The sequence below is a fragment of the Lucilia cuprina genome, chromosome 3 (genome assembly GCF_022045245.1).
Source record: "Lucilia cuprina isolate Lc7/37 chromosome 3, ASM2204524v1, whole genome shotgun sequence".
NCBI lineage: Eukaryota > Metazoa > Arthropoda > Insecta > Diptera > Calliphoridae > Lucilia > Lucilia cuprina.
The window spans coordinates 11,241,203-11,264,948 of NC_060951.1; the positions used below are offsets into that span (position 1 = coordinate 11,241,203).

At 31.0% G+C, this 23,746-nt stretch overlaps 3 protein-coding genes across 3 annotated transcripts; 2 read left to right on the top strand and 1 right to left on the bottom strand.

Moving 5' to 3' along the window:
• Positions 1–6,285: 6,285 nt before the first annotated feature.
• Positions 6,286–9,988, bottom strand: LOC111684698 (leucine-rich PPR motif-containing protein, mitochondrial). Its single transcript, XM_023446914.2, has 3 exons — positions 8,827–9,988; positions 7,398–8,647; positions 6,286–7,331 (listed from the first exon to the last, which is right to left on the bottom strand). The coding sequence occupies exons 1-3, from the start codon at positions 9,870–9,872 to the stop codon at positions 6,421–6,423; spliced, it is 3,207 nt and encodes a 1,068-aa protein (XP_023302682.2). The 5' UTR covers positions 9,873–9,988; the 3' UTR covers positions 6,286–6,420.
• Positions 9,989–11,781: 1,793 nt separating this feature from the next.
• LOC111684700 (GDP-fucose protein O-fucosyltransferase 2) lies at positions 11,782–13,640 on the top strand. Its single transcript, XM_023446916.2, has one exon. It carries the CDS (start codon positions 11,892–11,894, stop codon positions 13,272–13,274), a length of 1,383 nt encoding a protein of 460 aa, XP_023302684.2. The 5' UTR covers positions 11,782–11,891; the 3' UTR covers positions 13,275–13,640.
• A 1,273-nt stretch (positions 13,641–14,913) lies between these two features.
• LOC124418898 lies at positions 14,914–18,361 on the top strand. Its single transcript, XM_046946760.1, has 4 exons — positions 14,914–15,070; positions 15,129–15,235; positions 15,303–15,480; positions 17,441–18,361. Exons 1-4 carry the CDS (start codon positions 15,061–15,063, stop codon positions 18,010–18,012), a joined length of 867 nt encoding a protein of 288 aa, XP_046802716.1. The 5' UTR covers positions 14,914–15,060; the 3' UTR covers positions 18,013–18,361.
• The last annotated feature ends 5,385 nt before the right edge of the window (positions 18,362–23,746 follow it).

Genomic DNA, 23,746 nt, shown 5'->3' on the forward strand with positions numbered 1-23,746 from the left:
TAAAAATATAAAACAATATATAAATATTTAAAGAAAATAAAAAAAACTCACTTTTTTAGATTAACTTGTATTACACTTTAAATTTAATAAAAAAAAACAAAACAAAAGAAAAAAAATAAATCAAATTTATAAGGCATAGAAAGCTTAAGTTTATTACTTTAAATAAAAATGAATATAATTATAAATATATATAAATATAAAATAAATTTAAATAATTATATATATATATATATATAAAAATAAAATAAAGTTTCTTAATATTAAAAAAAAAAAATAAATATTAAAAAATATATATATAAATTTGAAAAAAAAAGTTAATTTTTAGTCCCTTATATAAATATTTTAATGTCCTAAAATAATATTAATAAAATTAATAGTCATGTAGATATGTATGTGTAACAATCAAAACAAAAAGATAAAAAAATAAATATTAACAAAAGAATAAGATTAACAAAAATAAACTAAAAGAAAATATATATTTAACATATATTCATAAATTTTTTTTAATAAAAAAATTAATACAAACCTTTGCTAGATTTTCTTAAACTAATGCTTATACTCGATAATAATCCTACATTATAATTATTATTATACTAAATTAATAATAAACAAAAATTAATATTATAAAATTATTTATATAATAAAACAAAGTCCTTATTTAAATATGTAACTGAATATGTTTTTGTTTTTTTTTTTTCTTTTTCTCTTTTTTTTTTTTTTTTTTTGATAATGTAAATTCTTTGATTTTGATTATTATTTATTTGAGTACGAAATTGAATTTCTTTTAGTTTTTATTTTAATTTATATAAAAAAAATACAAATAAAATTCAACTTTTCTATGGAATATGTAAAATTTTATTTTTTTTAATAATTTTATTTTTTTTTTTTATTTTTTAACCAAACTTGTTCAGAAATACTTCACTAATGCCAAGATTCTTGAAACTAGGAGCCTCAATGTCCGACAGAGACATAGACATCTTTTGCGGAATACCGCTAAAAGCTTGCAAGACCATAATAGATGGAAAGTTCTATGAAATTTCTCAGACAAGATGGCGTAATGAACCAACTTGTATCAATACAAGGAAGATATGGCCAAACTTGGACAGTAAACGCACGTCATATCTTCTACAACTAAACCGCCCTCATATCAGCAACCTTGTTGCTGTCATTACGGGGCATATCTCATTGGGAAACCATGCAAGAAGACTTGGAATTCCCCACAACGACTTCTGTAGAAGTTGTCAAGACGAAGAGGAGGAAGAATCCATCGAACATCTTCTCTGTCAATGCCCGGCGCTAGCGGACACTCGATCCGTATATCTAGGAAAACGACTATTTGATGACTTGTCAGAACTATCCAATCTAGGACTGGATAACATAAATGCCTTCATCAGGCACAGTAACTGGTTTTAGGACCACCAAGCCATAATTAAGGCACTCACTAGTCCGCAAGGACAGACCTCTCAATCTTCTCCTCCACTTCAATTTCTATTCTATGACTTAATCCTAAACTATCTTCTTCTATCCTCTACCCTCTTTCTTTTATATTTTATCATCTTTACAGGTATCACAAAGGGACCAACAGGACCCAAGTGTGCGTCTTTGCAGCCTGAATACCTAACCTAACCTAAGATTCTTGAACAACAAATACTTGTAATGTTGCAATTAATTCTCCACCTCAATTTGTTGTTTTTGTAGCAGCGACACGTGTAAAGTCGGTGCTTCTGTGTTGACAATCCTTGGTCGTTGTTCGTTGAACTCTGAGTCTTTCCGGTGCGAAGAACCGATTGTCGTGGGAACAACCTCATTTTTGTGATTTGGAAACATTTCTAAAGATTTTTCAAAGAAATGATTCTTTGGCACTAATACGTTGTAACAAAATGCAATGAAATATTCTCTCTTTCTCTTATGATTCCGTTTTCAGTTGGAATGTGTGAAACGTAAACGAAATGCAGTTTAGAAGTGAATTAAATATCATGTACAACCTCTAGTTTTACATAATTTTTAAATTTGTTCCCAACATTTATGCCAATCATAACAATAACAAACAAAAAGTTAGTTCAAAACTTCAAATTCGAAAAAAAAAAAAACTTAGAATTCGTTTCAGAATCTTTTCATCACTGAACTACATCTGTGTTTAGACTGCGATGTTGTTGAAGAAAATCTTCATTAATAAAAAAGTGTAAATGGTAAAATAAATAAAAAAATATTTATATGATTCATTTTTGAACTGCGCATTTGATGCAACACAGTATTGCATTCCAAACTTTTGGAAAATTTCTAAAATTTATTTTTAAGCAACGACACAAATGTACTTAGAGATTCTGAATTTGTACCTAAATGTTTGACAAAGAGTCAATGCATCCGAAAATACAGTTATTTTCATCTATATACGTCTAACCTCCTGTTTGGCTCTATTTCATCTTTTGTCACGGATGCATTCTTTGTAAATAAGGGTGAAGACAATCGAGTGGATATTTAAAATACAAACTTTAGCTTTTTGCTCTCTTCGTAATCTATGGGGTGACGATGATGGACTTTCTCCTAGCACATTTTAAAACAGCTAGTCACTAGAAGTAATCCTAAAAGATAAGATAAATAGGTAGTTCGGGACTGTCTAACCGAATTGCAGGGTTCAGTTCATAGAACATTAATTTTTTTTTTTATAAACAGTTAATTTTCATAACTGGGTACAGTTCATAGAACATTAATTTTGTTTATAAATTAATAATTCCGTATTTACTTTTTCTGAATTTCATTCTGATAAAATGTTAATTCCATAATAAGCCAAAGTTTGCCAATTTTAAGGAGGTTGTTTCACAACTACATACTACACAGTCGTGACATATGTTCTCAAACCCAGCAAAAAATGATGTCACGCTTTACATACGACATCTTTATCACATCTAAAAATGCGATAACATATTTTTCGCCTTTATAAACGAAATACTTCTTAACAAATGAAAACCCACATAAAAGTGAGGAAAGAGATGTAAAAAAGTTGAAGTATATCATAAGCATGACATTAAAAGAATGTGGTTTATTTTAACATCTAAATATTGAATTTTTTACTTTTAAAAATAAGATTAGATGTAGTTCAAAGTTGTCAAAATTGAACAATATTCTTCCCAATGACACGCTATCCAGCAAAAAATTATTAATGTCATACTTTACAAACTTCATCTTATCACGTCTAAAAATGCGATTACATACTTTTTACTTTTATAAATCAAATATTTCCTTACAACTAAAAATCCAGTTAAAAATAAGAAAAGAGAAAACTCATTACAAATAACATATTTGAAGTACATTAAGTTTTGGTGAAAAATCGGTGACATTTTCATAATAGTGTCATTAAGAGAATGTGTTTTATTTTCGACATCCAAATACATATATGCTTCTTAAACTAAGAACATCTCTTCAATGACACGCTAATGTAAAATTTATAGGTTTTTCACTTGAATTTGAAGCACTTCGAGTTACTATGTAGTTCGGATGAAAAGACTACATACTTTGGTAACTATATTTATTTATGTATGTTTATGCAAACATATGTACATGTATATGTACTTACTGTAAAATGTAGTTTTCAATATCCGTTTATTTTAAAAGTATTGCATACGTTTAGGCATACTATAAATATTACCAATTACAAAAAAAACGTAATTTCGCGTAAAATCAGTTGTAATTCAGATCTGAGTTGGGGAACAACTCTCCCGTCATCGTTTTTATTTCCTTAGGACGGTCAGGCTTGTGCTTGTTGCTGGGCTTTCGACTGTTCTAAGTTATGCGTTGTCTTCATTAAACGCGTTCTCTCGTTTTACCTCAGAATGAGGTTATGTTTTTAACTGGTGGAGACCATAAAATACTCACGATATAACCTGGTGGAGACCATTTAAACTCAAATATATACTGGTGGAGACCATTAAAAATCTAAAAATTTTTTCTGGTGGAGACCATTAGTACTTTTGATGAAATAAAGTCCGGATACTCAAACTATATACATAGGTCGTTTGGTGGGGTTTTCTCTGGACAAACGTGGGATAACCTGGCAATATGAGTGCTTAATGCACCGCCATCCTAATTAAAACCCCAAAAAATTTCGCGTAAAGTAACATTTTTTTAAAATTTTGAGCGGGTTTTTAAGTTGGCAATTAAAATGTCAATTAATTGTCAGATTAATTAATATAAACATAAATTTAAATTTAATCAAAACAATGCATTTCTGTATTTCTGGCGAGGTTTCCTGCTAGCTTGGCATGTGTAGACCTTAGGCAGTTCCAAACCTACTTACCAGACACAGAAACAAACACTAAACAAAAGATAAAACTACAAATACATGAAACACTGAAACCAAAAAACCAAAACTATTCTGAGACAGCTGTTCGTCTCTTTTGCCCCGACCTTGTCGTAGCTGCATACGCCTTAATTTAAGTATACGACCCAATTGCTATTATATACCTACATACAAATAAACAAATCAAACAAAAAGGGAAACATTCTACAATAACCTCCTCTTGAGTCCGATCCATCCGCAACATGTGTTACACACAAGAAGAAGACAGCTCTAAATATAATATGAAATTAACGAAAACTTGAAAACAATATGAAAAAAGTCGAAAGCCAGAGATCAAGTTATACTTTTCTAAAGAGTAAAGCTTTACCTAAGAATGTCTTCGTCATATCACATATATACTGAAGATTAAAGATTAAAAAATATACCTTTAGACGATAACCAATATCGCCTAAAAGTTTAAACTTTCCTCTTCGAGATATGTTAAATTAAAGCTTTAAGCGTTATTGTTATTTTATGACAAATATTTCATCGGTTGATATCTCGGGCTATATAAAAGATATTTAAACAACTCAAAAAGGAGTTTTGTGTGAAATGTTATGAATACATTTACATATAAAGCTTTAGTTTATGGTCTCAAAGAAATAATCAAACATTTTAGAGTTTAAATCCTTATTTTAAAGTCGTAATATTAGGCTTTCAAATAGTATAACAAAACATATGGACTTTTCAAATTTTATGACATGATATCTCAAAAGTTTGATGTGATGGAGAAATTTAATGGTCTATGGATTATAGATTTGTTGTATTTTTTATTAATTCTTAATTTCTTCATTTTTTTGCTTTTCCATTAAGAATTTTGTTAAAAATAAAAGTAATTTTTTGTTATATTAATAAAGAAGCTTATGTTTGGTTGTTTATTTGTTTTAAACATATTCAGTTTTATTTTAATTATTCAAAATGTAAATATCTAAATAAGATTAAAAAAAAACTAAATAAAAATGATTTATATTTATGTTTATGTCTAAGATATAGTTAGTAATTTAAATATTAAAGAAAAAATAATTTATTAATTAAAAATAAACAAACACAAAGAAAGTAAATAAAAATTAAAAAATATATAATAATAGAAATTAATATTGCTAAATACATAAATGATAAATGCATTAAATTAAAAATAATTAAATAAAAATGAAAAACTATATTAATTAAAACCAAAATAAAAATAATTTGTTTTTTCCAATTATTACATATTTGACGAAAACTATTGCAGAATCAAGGTAAACTTAGTGTCAAACAATTTGAAATAGGGAAGAACACATTTGTTGTTGTAGTTGTAACAGCTGAAACTAAACAAGCCAAGAAATTGGGCTACTCCAATAGGGTTAGTCCATAAATCCATTGGGCTAAGTGAAGTAGGGTGGGCTGGACAGTTGAATGTGTCGTGGGTATCATGAGGACCCTGTTCACGAGCTGGGCATATATTGGGGACGGCTCGGTCTATGCGGGACCAGTAGGCGTTGAGCCTGTTTGTCCATCCCGATCTCAGTTGTGCCAGAGCAACTCTTGTTTTCCGGGGCAGGTTTTTTTCTATTTCTGCTATGGGCGGTGTGCGACCTTCAAGAACGACATTCATGCGGCAACCTGAAACCGCGGTATGGATGGTGTCTCTATTAATGTCGTTCAAAGCTGCTGTATACGAAGTCCAATCTAAGGGATCCTGAACATAACTTCGTATGCTCTCTTTGTATACACGAATGTCCTTCCTGACATGCCTCGGGGTAGCATCCAACTGTGTGATGTTAAAGTTGGAATGACTCCTCCGGTGACATCCCAGGAGGAACTGTTTAGTCAGCATGACATTATGTTCCTTGACTGGGAGGACCATCGTTTCCTCATGTAGGAACTCATTCGTCATTGTCATTGGTTTAAACATCTCGATAAAATTACCCATTATACTAGTTAATCAAACCGCATTAGACTTTTAAAAGTCCGAATTTATATTAAGAAATTTCTTTACAATTAATTCTTTTCGTTTATTTTTCATTTAATGTTTACAATAAAATATGTAAAAAATCAAAATTACTAAAAATAATTTTAAAGCAAAACAATTAATTATTTAACGCTTAAACAACACGTGCTCTTAGAGCAATATTACTGGGTATTTCAATATTATTTACTTTCAAAAGTTTAACTATATTTCGTAGAAATTCTTGTGACACCTTTAATTCATCGTCTTCTTCTAACAGATTGTAAAGTTTAACAGCTGCTTCATAATTATTCGCTTTAGCAAAGTTATTCAATAGCATATTGTAAATATTTTGCTCATTGATGACACGATTTAAACCACGTGCACCACGCGCCAAACGCAACAACGTACGAACAGCACCTTCCTGGCCCAAATGTTCACAATTACGCAAAAGAAGTTCTTCATTAATACGGAATTCGGGATTTATTAAAAGACGTCTCAATTGATTATCAGAGCCGGATTCAGCAAATGCCAACAGGAGACCACTATTCATATTAACAACACCATGAATTTTAGTGATTATTTCAGTTATATCACCCAAGAGTTTTTGTGCCTCCTCGGGACTACAGTTATATTTTTTAGATAGTTCCTCATCGCCATTGCACAAACGCACTATAAGGGAAAGTAATTCAAATTGTAGGGGCGTATGTTTGAATTGTTGTGCCAATTGTTTGAATTCCATTATGGCACCGTTGAGGTCACCCCTCAGTAAACGTTCTCGGACTATAGGTCCTAATATGGCATTGTGGGTACGGCAGTAACCCAATTTTTGTAAAAATGCATAAGTCTCGCGCGTGAGATTACGTTCATTAGGAAGATCTTTAGAAATGGCTGCTAAGTGAGCCACATTTGTTAGCAAATTCCATACATTTTTCAAAATATAATCTCCGCCTATTATCTGGTGTTTAAGTGAGCGCTCTTCCAACAACTTCTTCGCAGTGTCCAGCTGACCACATTTAACTAAAAGGGTTGCAAAATCCACATGTTTGTGTTCATCAATTTGGAATCCTAAAAGTTTTATAAAAGATAGCATTTAATAATGGAAATAATTAACACTTAATACTGAACACCTACCAGGATAGGTTTGTTGCAAAACTTTAAGACTTTCTTGTGCTTTAGCGAGATCGCCCAATTTTGTATACATTTCAAATATGCTTGCCAGCATACCAGGACTAGTCTGCACCTTTAACTTATCGCATTTGTTTTTGATTTCTACAGCACGTTCCAAACGGTTGTCTCGTACACAAACCTGCAGCAAACGTCTGAGTACACCACGAGTATTCATTTGTTTCGACTCCAATTCTACTAAATGACATTCTAATTCATCAATATTCATATCACGAGGATGTTTTATAAATGAAGATGACATTACGGAACCATCTTCTGTACTGTTGGCTAGAACTAAATTTCGTTTTGTCATTTCTTTTAATCTTTGATTTATTGTCGTCGAAACATCTGAAGGTTCAGAATTGTTGGTTGTTAATAGAGTTTGTAGAGTTGTTACTGCTGCTGGCGATATATGCAAACCAATTTTTTGCATTTCGTTTAATAAACGCTGTATGCTAAAAAGATCCCCTAGCATACGTGGTTGAGTTGATAATAGTTCAATCAAAAATTGTCCTATGAAATCCTGTTTTTGATCGATATTTTTATTCGATAAAGCATTAAGCAATTTGGCAAATTGATGATATCTTTTGGTGGCTCGCACATGAACAGCAACACTGCATAGCGGTGCAATTAGTTCTGCAGTATTTATTTTAGTCGTATAGGCTTCGACGAGAGGGGTAACATCAAACCATTTGTTCTGCGTCAACATGTGAGAAACAATTGGCGTTAGCACCAAAGATGTCTTTAGGCCAGCATCTTCCAATTGCTTAAGAGCCACTTGAGGATTTGTTAGAATAATCGATAATCTGGGTAGAACATATTGCACTATCGTTTGATGATCACATTCAACTTTAAAATCTTGCATAATTTTCAATGTACGCAATATGCCCGATTCGTTGTGTCTTCTGAAGTTATACATCATTAAAGGCCAAAAATAGTGTGGCCTAAGCGGTTGTTCTCGTTTCACTAAAGCCTCAAGTATGGGTAAAGCCATAGGTGGATTACGCTTTAGCGCAATTTCCGCAGCTACATGCAGAGCACGCGTGTTTTTATTAGTATCTTCTAGTCGAGTGGCAATTTCTATGATTTTCGTTAGTTCACAGTCGGCTCTAAAAAGTGCGTGCAACAGAAATACTCCATATGTATCAATATCTTGATTTTCTTGGAAATTAGGCTTTGGTAAAGTATCAATTATGCAGAGAGCATAATCCAGTTTGCTGCAATGGACAATTGTTAAAGTATTTATTAATTGTAGCTGCAAGATTTTACGTTGCAATTTCATTTTAATTTTATGCACTACGTATATGCATTTTGTGCAATAAGATACACCGATTTTTTAATTTATTTTTACCTAGAGTTTTCTGAATAACTTATGTAAGTAATTTAAAATACTTACTTATTGTGTAATAACTCCACACATATTCTTCGTAGCGATATTGGTACTTCTGGCCCTTTAAGATAGTCCGCCTTAAACTCTTTCACTAATTGGCTAATAAATTCTTGAGAAATTTTCGAACATGCCGTTATGCTTTGCAACATTTTTATCACCTGATACGACTTAAATTGTCCATGATATTGTAGCAATATATTTGATGCTTTTGCTTCATCTTCATTTTCCATATAAGCCACAATTAAGGTTGATTGTGTTTCAGTACTTATAGACAAACCTGCGGCATGCATACTATCTTGAACTGTTTGGCAACCGCTCATATCTTTGGCCCGAGCATGAGCTAACAGCAGAGAATTGAAATCGTGTTCTGTAAGAGCCATTTGTAAGGAACGCATTTCCGATAAAAGTTCGGTGGTCAATTTAACATCTCCATTAGCCCCAGATACTTCCAGCAGTTGTGACAAAATTTCATTTGGTGAGCCGTTATGTTTTTCATATTCTTGCAACAATATTTTATAGTCTTTTAAAGGAGCCCGATTGAATTGAAAAACTTGCAACATAGTGTGATAATGTTCTTTTGTAATCTGATTGGTTTGTTGTAAAAACTGCCAAATATTTTGGAAATATAAAAGGCGTTCGTCAGCCGTCAGTGAGGGCATTTCGCAGCCACATAAATTCAAAAGAAATAATCCTTGTTCGTGGGTCAACTTTAAATTAGGATTTGCTTTAAGTACATCCATTAAAGGTTGTAATTGATCAATGCCTATGAAACCATTCCACTGATAAGATGACTCCAATTTACCCATAACATGTTCAAAACCATATTTTAAAGATCTTTCAGCATGTTCCACAGGTTTAGCTTGTTGACTGGCATAACGTATGCAAGATGTATACGATAATATTGGTTTTGCATGCAGCACTGTTGATCGTCTCCCACAAATATCCTCAAAGGTTGCATAACTACGGTTAATGACCGCTTGTGTAGACAATCTCTGTGACAAAGTTTGCAGTCTTTGTAGCGCTCGAATATGATGAATAGGTCGTATAAACATCTCGTTTTAATTAATACTTTTTAATTTAATAATTTTAAATAAAATATCACACTATTAACTAAACCAGTCAACAAATAATAAAATTTCCGGCATGATGGAATAAGAAGGTGAAGTCAATTCTACAAAAACAATAAAAGTTGTATACTTATGTCAAAAAGTGTATATGTTGCCAGAGAGGCCTTTTGAATATATAGCGTAAATAACGAAAATCCCACATGCCCAAAATTTCTCCACATAAAACAAATATATATTAAAAGAAGCAAATTTAGAACATGTGTGCATCTTTTTATTACCATTGCCATAATGAATTTATAATTCATTAAAATAATAATGTTTTAAATGCGTTTTAAAATATACCAATGAGAAACGAAGACACCTTATGAACCGAAGTAGGCGGAACATTTCGAGGCTGATAGCAGCAATAACAGGACATTGGGTAATAGGCAGACAGGCAAGTCGCCTTAGTCTCCCTTTCAGTGATCATTGTCGCTGTTGCAAAGACAGGGAAAAAGGAAGGAACGGTCTTCCATCTCCTCTGTGAATACCCTGCTCTGGCAATCACTTCATATCTAACCTTAATGAGATATATGAGTTTAGGCTTAATGATATCCTCAGATTTCTTACAGCTACGGGCTGGATCTAATACTACAAATACAACATCTGACGACTGATGACATTAATTCTACTTGACAGTTCGCGTAGTGAACTTTCACGTAAACCAACACTATACCATAGAAATACTTTTTAATAACTTATTAACGGTTTTCATGAAAACCGTTTAAATTGATTATGAAGATATAAACAATTACTCTTTAAATTATAAATGTAAATTATTTCGGTATCCTGAAAACTAAATTAATACCTATGAAAATAAATTACTTTTTTTCTGCATCTGGTAACTTAATGTTGTATACGACTGTACATATTGACAGTTGTATACAACTTTAATTAAAAAAAAATAACAATCAGCTGTTGAATTGACTTCACCTTATAAGTGCTCCATGAAACAGCTGTTGCATTGACTTCACCTTTTAAATGCATCCTGTTTTCCGGCTACACCAACAGAGCCATTCGCCGACAAATATTTTCTGTTTTCAACTACGTTCAGTTTTTAAATTTTCAACGATTTTAATAAAAGCGGAATCCGTGATCAGAAAGTAGGATTTTGAAAGCAAATATATTGTTTATAACAAAAATCACAGCAAGCACAAAAGTTGTTATTTATTGAAAGAGAAATTTAGTTTTTTCTGTTCCCGTACTTTTTACAAGTACGTAAGAAGAAAGAGCTGTATTTCGGATGTGGTCATATGTATATGGATTTTGATGATTAGTAAAAACGTCTGCGTGATTTTCGGAATAGAGACTTAACGCGGGTTTGGGTCAATTAAGGACCAAGTTCTCCATAATTTAAAGTATTTGTTTTTAAATTCTACCATAATTATATCTCAATGCTAAACTTTTGGAATGATGTATTACTAAAAATTGATTTTCTTAAAGAGAAAATTGATTGTGTTTCTTAATTTTAGGTTTAATAAATATAGGTTTTGGTTCTAACCAAGTTTTTTTGTCGAATTCTATTATTAAATCTACATTTGAAAGCCATAGGTTTAGGGCATGATAAAAATATTTTTATCATGATTATTTCTGTCTTTTTAGATTTTTTCATACATACATACAACAGCAGGGTTTTTTTGCCAAAAAAAATGCAGAAAACATTTTGGCGCCAAAAATTCTAGCAGAATTTTATTTTTGTCGCAGTCGACAGAATTGACATCAACTGCACTTCCCATTTAAAATACACAAGCTGGTTTGAAGTAAACGCAGCGACTACAATTAGACACGTATTGGCATCTCTATTTATGTGGGTATGTTCAGTGTATGTAATAGATAAGAAAAAATGTAAACAAACATTAACCAGCTGTTGTGTACAATTCTTATCACTTCTCTTCATGAAATTGTAACCGGAAAAACTCAACTATAGTAATTTCCAATGTTTTAAATTTAGTTAAAATAACTAAAATGATTAGAATAGAGGGGTGCTTAGTTGTCTTATTGTTAATATTTGTGAACATTGGAAATGCAACTAAACCTACATGTTTGGGATTTGATAAATGGCTGAAATTTATATCTAAACAGCCTCAACCACCCCACTGTCCATTTACAACAGAAAATAAAAATAATGCCATATATTTGCTGTACGATGTAAATCCTCCGGAAGGATTCAATTTACGTCGCGATGTTTATATACGTTTAGCCGTTTTCATGCGTCATTTACAAGCAACACCTGGTTACGAAAATGTTCGTATTGTTTTACCACCTTGGCGTAGATTGTACCACTGGAAGTCTCATCATATAGAACAGGATAATGTACCTTGGGAAAATTTTTTCAATATAGAAAGTTTAAAACGTTATGCACCTGTTATGGATTTTCCAGAATTTCTAGCAGAATATAAAACTTTCGGAGTAGAAGAAACTTTTGGCTTAGCAGTGCACAAAGTGTTACAGTTAAGACATTTTAAAGATATGTTTGAAAATGGCGTGTTTAGAGATAAATGGGAACTAAGCAATGAGTGTCCCGAAAATCCCCATATATTACAGGGATCATTTTTGAAAGAATATCCCCTTTGGATAAAAGAGCCGAAAATACAATGCGTCAATTATCAGGGTAGTGCAACCCTTTTAAAACAAGTTATTAATCGTATAACAAAAGGTTTTGAAAACGATAATCTGCCTAAAGTTACAGCCATTTTAAACGCTGAAATAGTTCTACATGAACACTGGGCTGATCGAGAATTTTGGAGAGCCCGCCGTTCTATGCGTTTTGCAGACAATCTTATGAAAATTGCGGCGGATTTTCGTCTGTCTAATTTCAATAGTTATGATAAAGTAGATAATGTGCAAAGACCACCTATGTGGGAATATGAAACTCCCAAACATAAAGGCAAAGCTTTGGGAGGTCCATACTTGTGTGTTCACTTAAGGCGTGGAGATTTCTTATATGGCCGTGAAAAAACCACACCTACATTAAAATCATCCGCGCTACAAATCAAATACTATTTACAAAATCACAATCTCACCACAGTGTTTCTAGCAACGGACGCTACAGCGTTTGAAATTAAAAATCTGAAATCATACATTCCACGCTATCGTGTTGTTCGTTTCTCCGCAGAGAATCTATATCAGAAATCTCTAATTAAAGATGGTGGCATTGCCATCATAGATCAAATAATATGTTCACATGCTCATTTCTTTATCGGTACCTACGAGAGTACATTTACCTATCGCATCTATGAAGAACGTGAAATATTGGGTTTTCCCAGAGATCGTACATTTAATACGCTATGTAAAAAATCTACTATGGAAAACTGTTTGCAAAATTCTGTTTGGCCGTTCGTTTATTAGTTAAAAGATAAAGGGATAAAGATGGTGATAAAATATTTATTAAGAAATACTCGTTTGCTTATAGTCGTGGTGATTTAAAGATGAATACAATTGTATGTACTTGTAAGTTAAATGCACAATTTATAGGCCTATATAAATAAAAGACTTTGTTATAAAATAAGTTTTATATAAGAGTATTTTTAAATGTTAAATAAGCATTAATTTATGTAGTGTTCAGAACTTTAAGAAAAGCTTATAAAAACACAAATCAAAAAGCCAAATTAAAACCAAAAGAAAAACTAGAAATCCCTGTTATAAATAGCAATAAACTATACGAAATGCTTAATAAACCATTAAATACTCATTTGTTGGAAAATACATACAAAATCATATTTTAGTTTTCATTATTAATCGATCATGAATATCCTACAGGATTTTGTAAGTTAAGTTGTAATCAAGTCAATTTTAAGTTTATAACTCAAAAATAGTCGAGAAAATGAACAAACGTTTCAATAAAATTTAAAACAGAACATAAAATACTTTGGTTTAATTTATACAATTTAAAAATTATTTTCAAAATTCGCGTGTTCGATATTTTTTTACTTTTAAAGTTAAAAGATTTCTTTGAAATTTGGCCACTGTTTCAGAGCAGCAGTCTCAAAAGGATTCTGACAAGCAGCTTGGAATAAAAATTTGTTTGACTTTAAAGTTACTTAAGACCTGGTTCACACTAGGAAACCTTTGTTGAGAAACTTTTGATTTGGTGTGTGGGAGAAAGAGATGGTTGATATTTTCTTCTCTTCCTCTCACACACAAAAATCAAAAGTTTCCTTCGAATGCCATAACTCGGTACAATTATACCACGCCACACTTTGTTCAATGCGGTTTGAAACGTTTAACTCTCGAACGCAGATCAAAAATAACTACCTGATTCCCTTTAAACGATAATGACACCGACGCACGACGGCCTTCCTCCACCCAGAGCTGAATTACGAATGGTATTATAAACTTGAAAGAAAAACTTTTTTTGAAAGTAACTTGTCGGGCCAGGGTTACCAGTAAAAGAAAACTTTATTTGAGTTGCCATTCGCTCAATTTTGACCTGTTGTAAATAAATGTCGAAATAAAATGAAAAAGTAGATAGATATTCAAAAAGTATTAAAATAAAACTCCATTTGTTTGCTACGGTGTAGTTTTAATAACGCGGCTATATTTATGCCCTGGTACTCATGATAATTGAAATGACAACTGAATGACTGAAACCCCCGATTATGTCTTTCGATTTTAAAAATGATTTTAAATATACATACCTGTATCTCTTGACCTAGATGACCTTGCCAAATTTCGTTATGAAAGGGTTTAATTATTTGTAATATAAACCCATAAAAAGTCTCATTCATAGGTATTACCTTTTTATATCGGAACCGATGTAAAACTCACCAAAAATTCATAAATTAATTGCATAGATTTAAATAAATAATTTTTTAATTTGTGAACCAAAATTAATTTTTTGCAGTTAAAAAATTCAAAAAGAGAACAAATATAACAAAAGTCGTAGACTAGACTTTCAATAAATTGCAAAAAGTCAACTATAGATCTCTATGAAGTGTTGTTGTAATTCGTACAACTGTTCAACACTGGATATGCATATATAAATAGATAACCACATAATCTATAAACAATGGTAAACATGGTTATTTTTGAGTAATTGTTTTCGTACAGATAACCCGATAAACAGACAACCGTACACAAAAAATTGTATTAAATTATAATAACTACAACCTAACTATTTTTAAACTTAAAAGAAATGAGCACTAGTAAGTAAAAGATTTGTTTAAAACAAAATTTATTATTATAAATTTATTCTTCTTTCAGTTCGTAATGAAATTCGCAAAAGAAAAAGGGAAAATGAAGTAAAGAAATGGACAGACGAAGACATAAAAAAGGTGTTAAGCTATATGCAGGCTCATCGAAATATTGAGGTATGATTTGGGGTGTGCGATTCCATGAACATTTATTTAGTATAGTGGATTGTTGGATGTTTTACAGAAACCAACAGCCCGTATGTATTATGAAAAATTGTTGGAAGAAACAAAAATCGAAGCAAATTGGAATATATTAAAGTGTAAAGTTCGTTATCTTAAGGGAACTTTACAAAAAGCTGAAACTTGGAGAAGAAAAGCTGGTATTAGAATGGAGAATGGTGATGGTGCAACTACCATTAAAGGTAAAAACATACAAAAATGTGTACATAAGCGGTGTCCAAAAATTTCGATTTAGCTTAGATAGGTCTTATTTTGTTTATTAGTGAAAACTTATTCGTTTTTTGGATCTCTCTAATGTACAATCATATACATATGTACAGTAAAACTTCGATATAATAATCTCGTTATAATATTACTTTGATTTCATTAAAGTTTTACATACAAAAATATACTTACTTAAGTTATAAGGAAAAGTTCTTTATCATAAAAAATCTATATAGGAAGCACATATTCTTTTAAAAACTTCTATACAGCGAAGTCATAACAAAGCAAGGATATAGTATTTAATCGAAAAATTGTCCAATTTAAGATGTTTTATAAAGTAAATATATTTTAATTACAGAAACACCCTGTGTAACACTTAGAAATATTCATCTGAAACCCAACAATGTATATATATATTCTGTGTCCTTATCAAATTCTGAGTCGATTTAGCTATATCCGTCTGTCTGTCCGCCCTTCTGTCTGTCTGTATAAAACACGCTCACGTAAAAATGAAACAACGTTACTTAATGAAATTCTGGCAAAAGATACACTATTATCCTAGGCATCATTGCTTAATTAAGATATCCATATAATGTTTGAAACAAGAAATGCTCATATATAATGAAATACTACTATGAAAGTTTTTTTGGATCGGTTCATAACTGGTCGTAGCTTCCATACAAGGTACCCTACCGAAAATCACTTAAACGCACATAACTCATTGATTAATTAAGATATCCATATAATGTTTGGAACAAGTAATGCTCATATATAATGAAATACTACTATAAAAGTTTTTTTTGGATCGGTCCATAACTGGTCGAAGCTTCCATACAAGGTTCCCTACCGAAAATCACTTAAACGCACATAACTCATTACTAAATTAAGATACCCAAATAACGTTTGGCACAAGTATTGCTCAGAGAATAAATACTGTGAAATTTTTCCATTTGCATAGATGTGCTCGTAATCCTGTGTGTCCACTCAGAATACGTACCATCATACTAACTTTAGACTTGTTCATTTTGAGGAGATTTTTCGTCTTGCTCTCATCAGGGTCACCCCATAAGATCCACTGTTTCATTTTTCCAAGAGGTCTTATGGGATTCTCTGACTCATATTTTTAGTTTAGCTTTTGTTGCGTCGAATGGTTTTGCGTTTGTCAGGTTAACTGATTTAGTTCTACCACCTGATATCGCCCTAATTGCCTTCAGGCTGTTGGTAAATATATAAAGCGCTGTGGATGCCATATTTATTCTAATCCAATTTACACATTCCGTTATTGCTCGTACTTCTGCCTGGAAGCTTGTGTTATGATTTGGTAAACGGTGGTATATTTCTGCTTCTGGATCATCAATATAAAATCCCAGCCCCACCTTTTCCCCCAATTTAGAGCCATCCGGTACTGGTATTTGCTCTAATGTTTCGCTTGACAAAGACATTCTATCTGGGATGATTGTGTATACCCTTCTAATGTGTCTAGTATACATTGATGACGTGTCCTATAACCGGTTCACATAAAGTAAAGAGCCGTTCGGCGGTAAGCGCCGCCTCATATCTTAAATATGTTTCAATGGGTGGAATGTCTAGCAACGTTTCAGAGCCTTGGTTGAAGTAGTACACATGGCACCACTTATACCCAAGCAGCATGTGTGATGTCTCCATTTTAATTTTCGGTTGAGGATTACACCTAAGTACTTAACTTTGTCTGTCACTGGTATCTTCTTGCCCAGGAAGCAAGGTATGATATAGATACAGAATTTTGAAATTTTGTCTTTATATACATAATTGGACATAGCTCCCATACGAAAGTCTCTTAAACGCGCATTACTCATTACCAAATAAAGCTATTGATACAAAATTTAAACGTTTTTTGAAAATCCTTAAATGTTTTGTACTTGGAAAGTTTAAGCAGTTTACAATTAAATTTTTTTACAGATAAGGTAGTACAAAAAATATGTCCACATTACGACCAGTTATCGGATATATTTATACTTGGTAAGGAAACAAATTATGCTATAACAGATAAATCATTCGATGCAGCCAATTACATTTCACAAGATGCAATTGACATCAAAGATGAGAGCCTTGAAGTAAGTGACGATGCATTCGATACCAGTTCACACGAAGCAATCGACATCAAAAATGAAATTATTGCAGAAAATTACGAGGAATTACCTGCTGCAAACGACTTCAGAGATGAGAGACTTGGAGTAGATGACGAAGCAATAACCTCTGCGGCATTGCCAGTTTACAAAGTAAAACATATAGCACAAAACAATTCCGTCAACAAGTTGAGCGCTATAGAAATTGAGCGTACGAAAATTTGGGAAAAGCAACTAAAATTAGAAAGAGACAAGTTTGAGTGGGCGAAAGAGATGGAAATGAAAAAACTAGACATGGATAAAATGAGACTTGAAAATGAATTTCTATTAAAAAAATTGGAATTGGAACAAAATGAACGGATAAAAATGTTTGAAATTGAGATGAAATATAAAATAAGTAAATAAAAACCTATATTATGGGTTTTGTTTTTCAGTTAAATTATGTATTTATAAAGTTCCTTTTAATCCTACGATTTTATCTAAGTTATGAAGGCTTATAAAAAACTCGGAAATCATAAGGTTTTTTGTGATATCCTTCTCCTTTTTTTGAAGCAATATTTTTATATCTTTTTTCGATTATTGGTTAATGAATTAAGTTACAATTTTTTCAAAACTTAAATGTTTGAATCTTATTTTAGATTTTTACTTACCGAAAATGAGTAAATTTTTGAAAATCCTATTTGATCTTGTAAAATGGAGTTTTTTTATGAAATAAAAATTAGAATTTGTTATTTTATTTAACATTTGAAATGAAGTACATGTAACATTAAAAAATTTTTTTTTAATTGTTTTATTAATATATATAAATTCTGTTGACTTATTTTTTATTTATTATTATATTTAATCCATATTTATTTTGTATTTATTAATTATTTATTAAATAAAATAAACATACAAATTATATAATAACAATAAAATTATATTTTAAATATTTTTAGTTACTTTAATAATATTTTTAGTTATATGAAATTAATTTACTTTAAATGATATATATACACACATACTACATACATATGTATATAAATATCTAGTGAAGTAAATTTGTAATATTTTAATAATATGTTTGAGTTTGGGTTTTGTTTTTTTTTTTCTTTTCTAGTTACATATGTATGTATATAATTTAAATATATGTATGTTTAGATTTTATAATAATTGTATTATATTGATAATATTTATATTTTTTTATATATATATTCTATAGGCACTTTTTAATCTAAAGTTTAATAGATATTTTTCAAAATATAATTCATACAAAAGACTTTCTTTTAAGAATTAGTACAACTATGTTTTTTTATTATTTTTTAAATATATTTTAAGCTTTTTTTTAAAACACTAGAAGTATTCACTAAGATTATTATGATTTTGAAGCCCATTTAGATACATTTTTAAACTGCATGATTTAACACAAAGTCAGCAAACATGTTCAATTTTAGACTAACTCCATTCTTTTTTTATTTTTAAATCCCTTTGTATTTCAATTCGAATCGTTTGTTGTTTTGATATTTTCAGAAATGTTTATGGAAATATTTCGAACTCAATGTGAAGTATTTTACAAAATAAAATAAACACATCTTCTATATCTTAAATCTCACCATCTAAAATTTGGACTCAGAATTTATCCATTTTTGATCATATTTGAAACGTTATAACAGCGGATTGACACCATTATTTATAAAATCTGTTATGTCAATTGAATACTAATCTGTCAATTTGAAAACAAAGTTGTAAGCTTTTCGTCCTTATGATTATTATAGTGGCGGAGCGTCAAATCAAAATGAAGGATATGAAATTATGGACAATAACATAGTAGATGCGCACTGCCTAATATTCCTCTTTATTATGACAACTGTATTCATATCACAGTCATAGGTGCAATTGACACAGTGTCTGATCTCTGAGTAAGTTTATAACAAATTTTTCCTGTAAGCATCATATAGGTGACAATTAAACCTCGATTCATAATATCACAAATAGCTTCTCCATACTTGACAGAAAAGGTGTACCAAAGTGATACACTACTCTAGGGCAATAATATAGTCGTTAGACACTGTTCTCATATTACTCTTTATTATTACAACCCCAGCAGTAGTCTTCATAATCATACCACGTTCTTTTGACGTTGGTGCTAATGACAGTATCCTGTGATTATTAATAGAAACAATCTTATCTTATCTCTGCGAAAGTTTAAAAGTAATCTTGACCTGACGATTAAATATAGTTCGATACTTTGCAGAGTTTCATATTTATATTTAAAATAAAAGTTATATTAAGACTTAGGGCGGGTTTCTTACTCATCAGTTAAACTAGGTTTAACTTGCTGTTAGATTAAACTCGGAACAAATTTAGGCGGGCTATAACCGTTGATTGTGTTTTTCAGTTTTAGATTTAAGCTCAGTTAACTTTGTTAGTATTGCCAACTTTTCACTCAAAAACATAAACAATGAACAGCTGTTTTTTGCAAACAATACTTTTGTAAAATGGAAAATTTTGGAATAATGTTAAATAAACAATTAAAACAATGATAAATAAAACAAAACAAATCAAAAAAGTGCAATTTACTTAAAATATTAAGTATTTCTTCTACCGAAATCATTGTTTTATTGTTTTTGTTAATTGTGTTTTCTCACTTATAACTTGAGTTTAATTGGCCAATTACACTTAGTTAAACTAAGATAATATGTAACTTTACTGATAACTGAAAAACACGAAACATAAATTAAACCAGGTTTAACCAAAAAATAAAGATTATCTTTATCAGAAAAACTCGGCCTTAATCGCCCATATTCTGCTTTTCAATCTAAATCGAAATTTTCTATTCTGCATTTCGATTCGACTCTCCGTGCTTAAAGGCGATTATTTGTTTATAATAAACTATTAGTTATTAGAAATTCAGAATTAATTTCTGAGACGATTAAGTCATGCCCTTTTGTACGTCCTTCGTCAATTCATGTAAACATTTTAACTAGACGCGAGGTCGAAATTTTAAATATAATCCTTTGTGTATCCAAGACCAACAATTTTACAACATACAATGATAGGATAGTGATAATGAATTAGTCAATGATTGCATATATCTGCTTATTCTATTTCTAAATCAATCCACTGTACAAACTTTTAGATGTAGTATACATCCTCCTATCAACCTAACCTAATGTGGATTATTGCTAGACCATAAGAAATTGCTATCTAACACAAGGTTGACGTCGTGAATTTCTCTTATATAACACCAAATTCTTTGAATTCTTAGTAAAGGCATGGATGACAGTCAACAACATAGTTGACATAGTTGTGATCCACATTAGTTACCTTTACATATGTGGTCGCAATTTGGTTTGCATCATTTTGCAGTGACAGTAATAATTGCAATGTTGTGTTAAATTAGGACTTTACAACGGCTGCATAATTTAAAAGGGATTAATTGCTTTATATTTCGGTGTAATCATCTCTTTAATCATAGGTGTTAGCAAGATCCTTTAGTATTTTTACAAAAATTAACTTTCTGATTGATATAAGAGAAGTGAATTAGGAGGACTACCCTTGAACTTTCGAGTTTTGTATTGTAAGGATACGTCTCCTTCAAACCGAGACATGTTGAGTTTCATCCTTACTTCCTTAGTCCATGAAGGAAATGGTGATATTGTTGACTTTTACTGCAACATACTTGCCTGAAAACGCTCAACAAAAATGGATTCCATTTTCGTAAAGTGAAAACGAAGTGAAATTGCTTTTTTTAGCCTCTCATCAATGTCTACAATATGCAAATAAAGACCCAAAAAGTAATATCTACTCTTTGAGTCTACGAACAACAGTCAATTGATAAGTTGCTCACTTGGGTCCATTTAATTCTTCATTTCATTGTGATACCCTCGTGGCTGTAGCTTACATTTATAAACTTTAGGCTGAATTAAGATTTAATTCCAGACAGCTTCTCCATACCTAAAAGAAAAACAAAACCATAAAAAAAAGCAGCTGCTTTATACTATATACTCAAATAGGATCCAAGGTGGGCAATTCTATCGTCATAACTTTACTAGGGGCAGTACACCGCAAGTGGCATGGGATATTATTATAAATATGAAGCCTATTAAGACAAATGTATGTTAAGTGTAGTAGATATGAACTTATTTAGACTGTTCGAATCTGCTCTAATAAGACCAAAACGGGTAGGCCATAAAATAATACTGTACGAGGTGGCTCTAACAAAAATTGAGGAAATTATGGAGAATAATTCCTATCAATTGGTTTCGACCTTGGAATTTCGGAGTGAAATCTTCAACAGTGATTCTTAGTAGGTAGGTCTAATGGGTGTGTAGTCTTTACTAATGGATCCAATATGGAATCCTATAGACTTCTGGTAGAATGTAGTCTTTCAGGCGGAGATCTTAGCAACTGTAATCCTGCAGGTATTATAAAGACACATGACCAGGGGTTATTATTAAAGCTTTGTTATGCTACACGTTACATTCTAGCTTGGTAACTAGATGCAGAAGGGACCTACAAGTTTTAGTTAGGTTATTCACAGATGAGTAAGACAGACAGGTTCCAGATCTGAACCTTAAAAGTATTGTTAGTTCTGTAAAACCCCTTTTTGACATTACTATAGATTGATATCTAAAATGTTAAAACTCTACCAACCGAATCTGGCACAAAGAGCCGGATTGCAGAGTTTTTAAGACTCTATGAACGATGTTGAATGCAAAAGCAATCAGAGTACTATTAGGACTGGACGGGAAGGATATAACGACTTTAGTAGGGGTAATGAGAGGTCCCTGAGTAATTTGACGGTTGGTAACACTCAGGATTTTTGCAGGTTGTGTGATGATGAAGAGGAACTTATGCTAGAGTGTAGAGTCTGATACTAAAATGGCTAAGGGCGAGTTTTTCTAATAAAGATAATCTTCATTCTTTGGTTAAACCTGGTTTAATATATGTTTCGTGTTTTTCAGTTATCAGTAAAGTTACATATTATCTTAGTTTAACTAAGTGTAATTGGCCAATTAAACTCAAGTTATAAGTGAGAAAACACAATTAACAAAAACAATAAAACAATGATTTCGGAAGAACAAAAACTTAATATTTTAAGTAAATTGCAATTTTCTGATTTGTTTTATTTATTATTGTTTTAAATGTTTATTTTACATTTTTCCAAAAATTTCCATTTTACAAAAGTATTGTTTGCAAAAAACAGCTGTTCATTGTTTATGTTTTTGAGTGAAATGTTGGCAATACTAACAAAGTTAACTGAGCTTAAATCTAAAACTGTAAAACATAATAATCGGTTAAAGTCCGGCTAAATTTGTTCCGAGGTTAATCTAACAGCAAGTTAAGCCTAGTTTAACTGAGGAGTAAGAAACCCGCCCTTAGTTTAACTAAGTGTAATTGGCCAATTAAACTCAAGTTATAAGTGAGAAAACACAATTAACAAAAACAACAAAACAACGATTTCGGAAGAACAAAAACTTAATATTTTAAGTAAATTGAAATTTTCTGATTTGTTTTGTTTTATTTATTATTTGTTTTATTTATTATTGTTTTAAATGTTTATTTTACATTTTTCCAAAATTTTCCATTTTACAAAAGTAATGTTTGCAAAAAACAGCTGTTCATTGTTTATGTTTTTGAGTGAAAAGTTGGCAATACTAACAAAGTTAACTGAGCTTAAATCTAAAACCGAAAAACATAATCATCGGTTAAAGTTCGGCTAAATTTGTTCCGAGGTTAATCTAACAGCAAGTTAAGCCTAGTTTAACTGAGGAGTAAGAAACCCGCCCTTAGTTTAACTAAGTGTAATTGGCCAATTAAACTCAAGTTATAAGTGAGAAAACACAATTAACAAAAACAACAAAACAACGATTTCGGAAGAACAAAAACTTAATATTTTAAGTAAATTGAAATTTTCTGATTTGTTTTGTTTTATTTATTATTTGTTTTATTTATTATTGTTTTAAATGTTTATTTTACATTTTTCCAAAATTTTCCATTTTACAAAAGTAATGTTTGCAAAAAACAGCTGTTCATTGTTTATGTTTTTGAGTGAAAAGTTGGCAATACTAACAAAGTTAACTGAGCTTAAATCTAAAACCGAAAAACATAATCATCGGTTAAAGTTCGGCTAAATTTGTTCCGAGGTTAATCTAAC